We start from the raw sequence: 13,136 nt of genomic DNA on the forward strand, positions 1-13,136 counted from the left end.
TGCTAGTGTGAGATGATATCTCATTGTTGTTTTGATTTGCATTTCTCTAATGGCTAGTGATTGTGAACATTTCTTCGTATGTTTGTTGGCTGCCTGGATCTCCTCCCTGGTGAAGTGTCTGTTCATGTCCTGTGCCTATCAATTCCTTTTGTGGTCCTCTCTCCTAAGTTTCCTCCTTCCTTTGCTGCTTTATAGTTGCATCTGTCTCCATCATCCAGTGATATCGCCTGTGTGGCCATCACTGTTGTGCCTTTTTATGAGACTACTCAAAAGTGATTATGGAATTCTGGTGTGGTGCTGTGGGTTAATGCACCAGAAAAGCCGTTTGAACTGCAAGGTTGATGGTTCAAGCTCACTAGCTAGCTGAGTCCTTGGAATCCCTATACAGCGTCACTATGGGTTGGAACCAACTCAGTGGCACTTAACAACAACTCAAAAGTGATTAGGTTTAGAAGCAACCCTACGATGCTATTGCTTCATTAACACAACAGAAGAAAAATTCCTATACTCAAACAGAGTACAAGGATGAGAACTTTGAGGTATGTTTTGGGGAAACACAATTCAATCCACAATAAATACAATGCTAAGGATTCGATTTTAGGATTATATGGAATAGGCATTTGGTGGCCATAAAAAATTGCTCAGCAAGGAGATTAATATGATCAGATCTGTATATTAGAAAAATTATTTTGATTGAAGTATGTAAGATGATCGGAAGGAAAGTGGTTGTTGTTAAGCGCCATTGAGTTGATTACAGTTCATAGCATTTTCAAGGAGCAGCTGGTAGGTTTGAACTGCTCACCTTGTGGTTCACAGTCCAATGCTGATCCCACAGGAGATTAAAGAACAGTTTAGTCAGGGTACAGATAAAGCAGAAAGAAGAAGACGAGAGCCTGGACTTGGGAGGAGAGATGGATGATAGAAAAAATAAGGAGATAACATTGAAGGAGAACAAAAAAGGTATGCTCATGAATAAGATGCAAAACTTAAAAACAAAAGTAGGAGAAAGACTAAGGTGACTCTTGTCACTGAAGCTTAGATAACTGGCTGGCTGATCATGCTCTGAACTCAAGTAAAACACACTGGGTGGAGGCACAACTTTTGGGGTGGTATTGTTGTAGTTCAATGCCATGGAGTTGGTTCCAACTCAAAGCAACCCTGTATAAGGTTTCTGAGGAGTGGCTGATGAGTTTGAACCACCGACCTATCAGTTCAAGCTGACCTTGAAGTCCAGTGCTTATCCCACATTGCCGTACTAATAACGTAATAGCTTCAATTTGGGTTTGAGATTCCTTTTGGGTCCATGTATGGAAATGCCTAAGAGGCAGCTGGAAATTCGTATCTCTATTTCAGGTTGCATTTGCTGTTAGTCTTCAGTGGGTAGCTAGTTGATAGTTGAACTTGTGGTAATGGAAGAGAGTAATTGAACAGAGATGTAGAGGGAAATTGAGAAGAGGAGCAAGGATGAGTAAGGTTCTAAGATTTGGATCAAGTGTTATTGGTGGTGGTGATTATGTGCCGACTCATAGTGACCCTGTACATAGTTTCTGAGGCTGTAAATCTTACAGGAGCAGAAAGCCTCATCTTTCTCCCATGGAACAGCTGGTAGTTTTGAATTGCTCACCCTGAGGTTAGCCCGATTCGTAACCACTACACTACCAGATCTCCTTATCAGGTCATTTAGAACTCAAAAGACTCAGAAAGGTCCCAAATGGAATTGACATTTTTATAGAATCTTCAAATCTTACGATAGGAAGAAATGCTGGGAACCTTCTAGAACTGTGATTTTTAAAGTTTCAATGCAGCAGAACCAGGTCATTTAGAAAAATCTCCTTAGAATTCAAATAAAACAGATACAGAAGAAGCTGGTTCTACTTGAAGGAAAAGGGTGGAAGAATTTTTGTCTACCCACTCAGTCTTCTCTTCTTCATTGCCACTTCTCTACAAACTAGCCCTTTCATTTTTTCCAGCAAGTATGACTTAAAACAAAATTGGCACTCATATATGCTCCTTATTTTATATAGAACAGAGAGCTTCACCAACATGATCAGGAAAAAAGAGAGATCATGTTATTTGTGTGCAAGAGACAAAGCAACAAAAGACAATGAAGAACTTTTAGCTGAAAATGGCACAGGCACTAATTTCAAAGGAAGACGTTCACATTCTTAGTTGGAATATTTATGAAAGAAGGTGGTAGATTTTTAGAAATCCAGAAAATAGAGAGTTTTGCTTTTTGCTCATTTGAAGGTCAGAACTAAAGATTTGTGCTGTGTTGGACAAAGTTAGAAAGTGGGTCTTTTCAACTTCAACACAATGGAGACAGGTTTCGTAAAGGATGCATTACAATTATGACTCGTACTCCAGCCAAATTTAAGTAGTGTTGGAAATTCAGTAGTGCGGCATTGTTAAGTCACAGTGAAGTTTCAAAGTGGCTTTTATTTCTATGTAGGAGGGTCTTACAAGGTACGGCCACTTCCTGGAAGGTCCTGTCTTCCTATTTTGTCTCGAAGCTATATTTGCATGGCATGCACCCTCTTCTTACTAGAATATATATTTATCTAAAAAGAATCTTCTAGGGGTTGCTGATAGATCTTCCCTTTAGGCTGTCAATTGGCACGTAGTAGAAACCATTTATAGCTACCACAGTCAGTGTCTATCATAAAAGGGCTAAGAACCTGGATTGTGGGAGTCATTCCGAGACACTGGCAGAAATCTGCCAAGACTGCAGACTAACCCAGTGATTCCTGGGGGACCTTGTAGAAAGTCAATTAGTTTCTGAGTCAAAGGCACCTCAAATTATTCTAAATGCCTTTGCTGTTATCAGAAAGTTCTGCTCTGGAATTATTAAGTTGCTACAAGTCTAAGCTAGTGTTCTTTCTTAGAAAGATACTTATGGGATGTAAATCTTTTTAAGTGCATTTCATTGTACCAATTGTTTCATTTAGAAAAAAGGCCCATTAGTTTATTATTAAGTGGTCTATTTAATAGTGTCAATAAATTTTAACATCAGAGACTGGGTATTGTTATTTTGGATGTTTTAATGATCCCAATTGTCTAAGTTACTTGGCTGTGGCTCATTTACTTGACCTTTGTTGGTTTTAATGGCCTGGAAAAAATCCTCCCATCTCCCAACTACACAGAGTGGGTAGAATGGCTTGGAATAGATACATATTTTATTTGATTAACTTAATCATATTTAAATGATTAGATTACATCTACACAACAAAGTAGGTCATTATAAATTTTAGAGGTATCAAAAAATCCAAATAAAAATGGACTATCCTGCAAAATGAAGACTTAATTTCTTACGTTTATTATATTCAGTATAATAACTATGAAATCACTAGAAAAAGAATTGGATGGATATAATCCAAAATACTATTACAGCAGCAATGTAATGTAGGGGTGATAGCATTCTACGGGCATAGGAAAGACAAGACTTCAAATGTGGCTTCCTACACTCATAAGCAATGTAGTCTGGTTTTGTTATTTATGCTCTTTCAGACTGACTTTACTCCTATGAGTAATATCACTTCCCTCTTGTGGGCAATATAGATATGTTTTGGAAAAAGTATAGCCAGAGTGCTCCTTAGAGGCCAAAATGGCCAAACTTTGTCTCTCATAGTTTGGACATATTGTCAGGAGGGACCAGTCGCTGGAGAAGGATATCATGTTTGGTAAGGTGGAGGGTCAGAGAAAAAGAAGAAGACCCCCAACGAGATGGATTGGCCAAGTGGCAGCATCGATGGACTCAAGTGTGGCAACAGTAGTGAGGTTGGCCCAGGATCGGGCAGTGTTTCGTTCTGCTGTACATAAGGTCGCTAAGGGTCGGTACCGACTCTATGGCACCTAATAACAACAACAACTTGTGAGTAACAACTTGAAGATGTTGCATAAACTAATTTAGGTCATCTCTTACAACAGGGCCTGTTATTTTTAAGAACTTAATAAATGCTAGTCCTTATGGGTGGTTTAATAAATCAATGTCAGCTGAAATGTTTGTGGTTGAAACCCACCCAGTGGTTCTCAGCAGACAAGTCTGGTGATCTGCTTCTAAAAGGTCACAGCCTTGAAAACCCAAATAAAGAAGTTCTACTCTGCACATTGTAGTTATAACGGAGTTACAACTAATAATTTCAGTAACAATATCATCATCGTCTACTCCCTCATCTTCATCTACTCCCCCATCTTCATCATTATCATCACTGACATCATCCTCGGGCAATGTCCTTCAAGACCACCTCTTTCAGTCTAGTTCCTCAGGAATGCAGATGCTAAGATGGAGTTAAACCTACAAGAAGTTTACTAGGATAAATGCTCATGAGAGATATTGGAGAAACATTTAAGAGAGGCTAGGATGCAGGTCTGACAAGTAAAGGAAAGAAGGAAGGAAGAAAGGAAGTTTGTGAGAAATATCTGAGACTACAGTGCAGTTCTAAGAAAAGTTCAGCAAAGCCATCGAGAAGCTCTTGGTCCAAAGTTGCCTCTTAGAAGAACCCTACATCTTCCAGAATCAAACCCTCCGGAAACAAGTCTAACTGTGTTCTGTCACTGACTAGGGTCAGCTCAAAGAAGTATGGCCTCAGTGCTGATGCTCTGTTGGAGTTCAGAGCTCAGCAGGTCTAATATGCTTCCTGGGCTTACAGGAATGCTTGAGGCACGTTCTCATGGAGGCCACAGACAGAATTGTGGAGGACATAAAGTAGTTCCCATTCTTCTTGTTTTTTTTTTTTATTTTTTTTATTAAATTTTCCATATTTAACATACATTGCTTTAATGTTTAGGGGTAAATGATAGAATCAATAATTTAAATTATTCTCTTTTGCTTGGGAACATCAATTATCTGAGACTGGTTCGAATCTCTAAGTAATTCCCAAGCTTTTCACTTTGCTGGAATAACTGTCCCAGGATAGCTGTCCTATTAGTTCAACTGGATCTTCCTGTGAAAAGTTTTATTTGTCTGCTCCAACTTTAATTTCTATTTAGAAACCTGATTTGATTAGCGAGTGAAGGTTTAAGTGTTTGTAACAGGATTCAATTAAAATAGGTCATTCTTGGGGCTCTGAAAATGGTGGCTGGCCTTAGGCAAATTGGAACCAAAGTTATAAAATTCAATTGGATGCATTACAACATTTAACATCTTTAAAGAAGACGTTTTTGCCTAATAGATTCAATTTAGAAATATTTAGTGTAGGTCATCAGCTTAAGCACCTAAAAAATGTGTTTGTTTTTTTCTCCTTTTAGTTATAAGTAGGATGGGGACACCTGGACTCTAATCTACAAAGTAAACAATTTGTGTTGGGACCTTGAAGAAAGTCTATTAGTTTCTGTGACTTTATCAGTAGGTTAAAAAGGAGATTGTAATATTGGTGAATAATGTGCTTAGAGATGTTTGCATAAAAGATGCTTTGTCATTGTAAAGTATTATTGAATATTTATGGTCTACCAGACTGAACCAAATGGCCCAGAGGAAAAAACAGTCAGATTTATGTAAACCTTGCTCTGTGTCCCAGATACTTCAGGATGGGTGCTCTCTCTATAAATGAATAAATAAATGGTATAAACATTATTTTAAATTTTGAATGCACATCAATATTATCTGGGGTGTTAGCCAGTGTGCCTGACCTATGACATTGAAAGGAAATATTTCCCTCCAGGTAACTATTTCAATCTCATAAATATTTTTAAAGTGAGAGACACTGATGGCAAGGAATGTTTTGTTAGACTTCAGGGTCTGCAAATAAAGGTAAATTATATCTTTACCTAAAACCTACAAAAAATGATTGCCTCTCACCCACAGGGTTGCTCTGAGAATTCCAAGACTGAAATCGCATATCTTATACTTCCCCTTTTCCTTTCTTGAAAAAGAGTTCTTTACTCATTGTCTGCCTATATCTATGATGTTATTGTGAGAAACCAAGCCCCAGTGAAATAATAATAACAACAATTAAAAAAAATTAGCCATAAACACTGCCCAAGGACTTACTGGATCTTACTGAACCAGCCAATGCAGATGTATTTGAACATAAACAGGTTATAGGAGATAAGAGGTACAGAAGCAATTTGTCTGGATTGGGTCACTGCTTAATCCAAATGGGTTCCACACAAGAATTCATGAAACGTGACAGTGGGCCAAGAGGAACTTGCTGTGACATTTCAGATTCTCCTGCCTCTTCTAATTAACCATTTCAAGTATAACAAAACTGATAGCACATACAGATTTAGTACGACCCATCTGGGCCATGTGCAGACCTGTCTGTGGTGGATGGATGGTTCTGCTCTTCTCAGGCAATGGACTATGACTCAGTAATACCTCAAGGTGGGCCTTTAATTTCTATGATACATTGATTCTGAAAGACTCTCTTTCTGTCTTTTTTTTTTTTTTTTTTAAGAATAAAACCTATAGCAGAGTTACCTCATGATCAAGTCTGTCATTAAATGATTTCAGATATAGTGCTTGGATTTACTACACTGCAGATCTAATGATATATTTGAAAACAGAAAAATCGCATGAGGGAAAAGCTCGCAATTACGATACGGATGGGAATAATAACAAAATATCTAGTCAGAGTGAGAGACGGACGCCATCAAGTTGACTGTGACACATGGAGACCGGATGTGCCACAGAAAGAAAAGCTCCCCTGTCCCCCATCATTCTCAGGATTATGGGCATGTTCTAGTCCACCCTTGGAGCTGTTGTGCCTGTCATCTCACTTAGGGTCTCCCTTGCCCTCATTGGTTCTCTACGTCCTCACACATAATGCCCTTGCTTAGTGACTGATCCTTCCTAATAATGCTTCCCAAGTCAGGCAATGTTTCTGTTGTGATCCATAGGTTTTCATTGACTTAATTTTGGAAGTAGATTGCCAGACTTTTCTTCCTGATTTGTCTTAATTTGGAAGCTCTCCTGAACCCTGTTCACCATGGGTTACTCTGCTGACATATGAAATCCTGATAGCGTTCAGCATCATAGTAACGAGCAAGCCACCATCGTACGATACACTTTCAGGTATATGGTAGAATAATATAAGAATTGCCGTTTTGACACAATTTCTGTTTGCAGTCATTATACCAGACATTTTACACATTTTCTTGCAAGCCTTCTGCAGTGTGATTATAAATATTCTACATGATCCAAACTCAGATAAGCTAAGATGTCCAAAGTAAATGAGTATGTTGGGGACCTAGAACTTTTTTTTTTTTTTTTAATTATGTGGAAACCCAAATAATCTACATTCTAGCTCTAGCAGGTTTTTAGGAATTCAAGAACTAGTGCCCCATGAGTTGGGTTCAGGAGTCCTGTTGCGGTGCTGTAGGAGAAGCACTGAACAGCTAACCGAAAGTTCAGTGGCTCAAACCCACCAGCTGCTCCTTGGAAATCCTATACAGGTTTGCTATGAGTCAGAACTGACTCAATAGCACTTAACAACAGCAGTTAGGTCAGACTTTTTTAGGGTGCTAACATCTGGATATGATCCACATCTTTTCATGTCAAATCTTTCAAGTTGCTTTACAGCATCCCTTCTCTCAGCCATTCTCATTTCTCTTGGGAAGCGGGAGTTAGGATTTCAACCTAAAGGCATCTCTCAGTGTCTGGATCATTATATTGAGCACGCATTTGCTGTGAAGTGGAGCTCCTATGTGTGCCATGGTGGAACTGTGTTCCATTGCGTTTCCAATGACTGATTTATTTTATTTTATTATATTTTTTGCCAGACCTCTCTTCTGAGACCCCTCTGGGTAAACTCAAATGGCCAACCTTCCAACTGGTGGTTGAGTGTATTAAGTGTTTGTACCCCAAGGACTCTGGGGCATTGTGCTGTTGTTGTTAAATGCCATCGAGTAACTTCCAACTAATAGTGATGCTGTATAGGATTTCTAAGGAGCAGCTGGTGGGTTTGGACCACCGACCTTGTAGTTAACAGTCCAATGCTTATCCTACAGCACCATATCTGGAGACTAGTTCATAAATATTTGTTGAAATGATCAAAGAAATACTGCCTTCACATAAACCTGTGGTTTTCATTAGCATGAAAGAAGTACAGTCTTAATGCTTCTTAGAAGGCAGAATGACTAGACTTTGTCTCTCATACTTTAAATATATTATCAGAAGGGACCAGTCCCTGGAAAAGAACGTCATCCTTGCTAAAGTGAAGGGTCTGCAAAAAAGAGTAAGGCCCCCAACAAGATGAATTGGCACATTGGCAATAGCAATGGGCTCCAACGTAACAATGATTGTGTGATTGGTGCAGAACTGGGCAATGTTTCATTCTGTTGTGCATAAGGTTGCTAGAAGTAAGAACTGACTCTGTGGCACCTAACAAAAACAACAACAAAAGGATACCATTGACTCAATTTCGTGAGCACTAGATTGATATATGCATTCTAAAAATATATACCTATCATAATGGCATTATTTAAATGAGACGTTTGTGTTTAACTGAAGCATGGCAACAAATGTGAGGTTGGCCCATGATCGGGCAGTGTTCCATTCTGTTGTGTATAGGGTTGCTATGAGTCAGTACTGACTTGATGGCACCTAACAACAACAACAACCTAATTCATACATGAAGTCCTGGTGTGGCGTTGTGGGTTCATGCGCCACACTGCAAAGCCATTTGAACTGCAAGGTCAGTGGTTCCAGCTCAGGAGCTGCTCCTCAGAAACCCTATACAGGGTCGCTATGGGTCGGAACCGACTCAACAGCACTTCACAACAACAACCTAGTTCATGGTGACACTTTTTCTCACACTTTAGACTTATTGTCAAGAGGTACCAGTCCCTGGAAAAGGATATCACACTGGATAAAGCCAAGCCTCATTGAAAAGAGAAAGGCTCTCAATGAGATGGACTGTCACGGTAGCAGCAGCAAGGGTTCAAACACAGAGACAGTTGAGGGGATGGCGCAGGGTCAGGCAGCGTTGCATTCTGTTGTACACAGGTCTCTTTGAGTCTGAACTAATACCACCACCCTGATCAGATGCTCCAGGATTAGCACTGGACTGCTAAACATGAGGTCATTAGGAGTCTGAACTACCACCACCACCCTCTTCTGGCACTGTGGGATATGCACCAGACTGCCAAACATAAGGTTGGTGGTTCAGAGCCACCAGCCCCTCCTCAGAAACTCTAAATAGGGTCTATGAGTTGGAACTGACACAACGGCACTTAACAACAACCACAACAGCATCTAGTTAGTTCATAGAACATATTCAACAAGACAAATATTGTGCTTAAATTAGTTGTCCAATGAAAATGCACGACTGGTGATTACTCAGAAAATAAGGAGTCGGTGCCTGAATTCTTACATTGAGTAGGTCCTGGAATCAATCCAAGCAAAATTCCAAGAGTTGAGGTTTTGTGGGGGTAATTTATGTGTCATGTGCTATCAGTAGGAAGTTTCAGGTCAAGAGCTGGCCCTTTCTGTAATTTCCATGTAGTGGAGGGTAGAGAAATTTCAAGGATCTAAATGTTGCAAAGGGTGTTTCCTCCAGGCAGTGATGGTTTCAATATAGGACATCTTTTGCATTTTAAGCACTGATGCTTGGTTCCTTGTCCCATAGTTATGTAAAAAGGGAAGGTTATTATATTTTTTGAAGGGGAAAAAAAGTCACTGAGAAAAATTCCTGCTGCCCTAGGGAGTTAGCTTTTACAGTGTACTTTGTCCAAGAGTGCTTTCTCCCTGTCCAAATGCTCTGGAAAGGATGAATGCCCTTCCCAAGGCCATTCCCAAGTGAGGACTGAGATGTAAGGATGAAAGGAACCACAGAAATGTGTGGACAGAACTCACTGAATGACCCAGCCTATTTGAATGGTCACTGGCTAGACGATCAAAACAGCAAGGCAACTAAGTAGGCCAGAGAAAGAAGACTGGGGCTATAGACTTAGACTTGGCAATGAGAACAAGTTGGTCTCCTTAAAAGGCAGTAATTCTGAGGTCTGTTTTTAGGAGAGCTGCCCAGGAAGATGTACAACTTATAGGAGTAGAAGAAGAAAGTGATGGTTCAGTGATAGAATCCCCATTCTCCAGACAGGAGACCTGGATTTAATTCCCAACCAATGCCTCTCATGGACAGCTACCACTCACTTACTAATGGGGATTGCTGGTGTCTATGATGCGGAACAGGTTATTGTAGTTTCCAGACTAACAGAGATGAGGGAGAAAGGTCTGGTGATCTACTTCTGAAAACCAGGCATTGAAAACCCACAACAGTCTGATCTGGGTGTGCATGGTGTTGCCATGAGTTAGGGCCTGACTTGACGGTAGCTAACAACAGAAGAGTAAGTACAAACACTGTTTATTAACAACAACAACATCATCATCAAAGACTACAGTAAGTCTACATCATTTCTCATGGAATCACTTTTCAACGCATCAACCCATTTTCAAGAAATTTTCCGAGCAACTTTGCCCAATTGGAATCTCAGGTATTATCATTCTCATTTTACACATGAAGAAACTGAGGCACAGAGAGATTGAATGGTATCGAGATGACTACAGCGATAGCATATGATAGAGATGAATCTATACATAGAAAACATGGATGGAGAGATCATAGAGGCTGTGTTCAGGGTAACATTTTAGTTCCCACATTTGTTAGCTCTGTATCCTTGTACAAATCCTTGATTCCTGGTGTTTAAAATGGGGGTAATATCAGCAGTGATAAAGCCTATGAAGTGCTTAGCAACGTGCCTACCACTCGACAAATGATAACTATTATGACTCTCATGATGCTTTTCCAATATTTTCCCAACTGGGGCTCAGATTAGCATAGCAACAATCAGAAGCTAAAACCAGCACGAAATGCAAGGCTCTGATGGATTAAAGGAAGGGTAGTCTTCTCTGCAAAGACAGAGAAAGCATCTTACATTTATGCATGACTCCACGCATAAATGGCTGAATGCAAAGAGACTTAATTGAAAGATAAAAGAATAATTGCAGTAAGAATAGCAGAGGCAAAAGCAGTTAAGACAAAAGGCAGCATAAATTAAATAAGGCTAGCAAATGAAGAGGGCATCTAAGAAGTCTTTGTAGCTAACTACATTATGATCATCAGAAGGCAAACAATATGATAAGAAGAGGCTTATAGTCTAGGGGGGTGAGTCCCAGGACCAGTATTGAAATATTCCCTCTCACTAATACTCCTTAAGGAGCTCTGGTAGCGTAGTGGTTACGAATCGGGCTGCGAACCTTAAGGTCAGCAGTTCGAAACTACCAGCCGCTCCGCGGGAGAAAGATGAGGCTTTCTACTCCCGTAAAGATTTACACCCTCGGAAACCCTGTACAGGGTCGCTATGGGTCGGACCCGACTCGATGGCACTCAACAACAACAACAACAATACTCCTTAGAGTCCTAGTGTAGACTGTGGGCTAATGCGTCAGACAGCAAAGTCGTTTGAACTGCAAGGTCAGTGGTTCAAGCTCACCAGCAGCTCCTTGGAAACTCTATAAAGGGTCGCTATGGGTCAGAATCAACTCGACAACACTTAACACAACAACAACAGCAGCAACAACAACATTTTTTTTCCAGGTGTGGTGCTGGGGGTTAATGCGCTAGACTGCAGTCAGCTTGCATAGCAGGTTGGCGGTTAAAGCTCACCAGCTGCTCCTTGGGAACCCTATACAGGATCCTATGGATTGGAATTGGCAACTTAACAACAACAGTATTCTTTGAAGTATGTATCCTGAGCCTCATCCCTCCCTGTCCGTTCCCTCATCAAGTTGTTGTCATTGAGTTAATTCCCACTCAATGACGACCCCTTGTGGGCACAGTAGAATTGCTCCGTAGGGTTTTCCAGGCTGTGACCTTTCAGAAGCACGCTGCCAGGCCTGTCTTCTGGACACCTCTGGGTGGGCTTGAACCGTCAGCATTTTGGTTAATAGTTGAGCATTTAATTCATTGGTGCCACCCAGGGATCAGAAAAAAATAAATCAGTAGTTAAATATAATCACATCTTCCTACAGTTATACTTACACATTGAAGAAGTGAGACCCTAGGGGCATAGTCATAAAATTAACTACTTTTATTCTCATCTGTCTCTTTACATGTTCTTAGTGCAGGTAACTCATTCTTTGCATTTAGAAGAAAACACAGGGGGCATCTAATTCTGTGGGCACCTTGAAGTCCTATTGTGTATTGGGCATTTTCTATTCCCCTGTCCATATCCACTCTCCACTTTTCTCTATTCTGCATCCTGATAGGTCAGCTGATAAGGAGACTATCAATGGAATCCATTGCCATTTGGTTTCTGTTTGAACTTGACCAATGGGAAGCAGTAGCAGGTAATAGGAGGTGAGCAAGAGGAGAGAATGTGTTCCCCTGGCTCCGCCCTACTGGATGGCAGTGGCTTCACAGTGTTCCCCTACTAATGGTCTCCTACCAGGCAGTCCTGCTGGCCACTGCTGTCTGCAGGTTTTGAAAAGCAGCTGTGCCCCTTATCCCTTCATGGGAGATACTACCTTCCTGCTGTTGAACCCCCTTCCTGGCTTCCCTCAGCCCTGCTCATGCCATTGTAAATAGTCCCTTTATTAAACTGTCCTCAATTACCCAATTTGAGTGTGCCATCTGTTTCATGCTGGGGCCCTGATTGATACATATGGCCACTTTAAGTTGCAAAACACAGTCTCATTTTGCTAATTAGAATAATTAGATGATGAAATAGTTAAAACTCCAAATCTGATTTAGGGTTAAATCTTCTCTGCTGGAGGGAGGTGTGCTTTGTTTACCTGCCCTTTCTGTTTTCATTTATTTACCTTGGTTACTGGGGTCCTGGTGTGGTGCTGTGGGTTAATGCGTCAGATTGCAAATCCATTTCAACTGCAAGATCAGCGGTTCAAGCTCACCAGCTGCTTCTCAAAACCCTATACAGGGTCACTATGGGTTGGAACCGACTTGGCAGCACTTAACAACAACAACAACAACCTTGGTTTCTGACCCAGTAGAAGGAATGATAATAAAGAGATAGATTCTAAAGGTGGTCTTACACTCTTGATTTTGGCAGGTGTTTACAGCTGACTTTTTTTCTCACAGATCTTTCTGTGTTTTCCTTAGAGACCTTTTGCTTTTTTGTTTGTTTGTTTGTTTTTTCCTCCTCTTTTATCAACTCTGATATTCTAGATGTGTTGTTGTTAAGTG

General features: G+C 40.5%; 1 protein-coding gene across 2 annotated transcripts in view; it reads left to right on the top strand.

Moving 5' to 3' along the window:
* The window catches only part of GBA3 (glucosidase, beta, acid 3), a 243,151-nt gene that overhangs the window by 22,625 nt on the left and 207,390 nt on the right, over positions 1 to 13,136 (top strand). The window contains exon 1 of one of the 2 annotated variants that reach the window (XM_006866291.1): positions 12,042 to 12,098. The exons of the other annotated variant lie outside the window; for it this stretch is intronic. Within the exon in view, the coding sequence (XP_006866353.1) occupies positions 12,047 to 12,098 (52 nt within the window). The 5' untranslated portion in view covers positions 12,042 to 12,046. Of the gene's footprint in view, positions 1 to 12,041; positions 12,099 to 13,136 lie in introns of those variants that run through there. 2 annotated transcript variants of the gene reach the window in all.

Source organism: Chrysochloris asiatica, unplaced genomic scaffold (assembly GCF_000296735.1).
Source record: "Chrysochloris asiatica unplaced genomic scaffold, ChrAsi1.0 scaffold00089, whole genome shotgun sequence".
NCBI lineage: Eukaryota > Metazoa > Chordata > Mammalia > Afrosoricida > Chrysochloridae > Chrysochloris > Chrysochloris asiatica.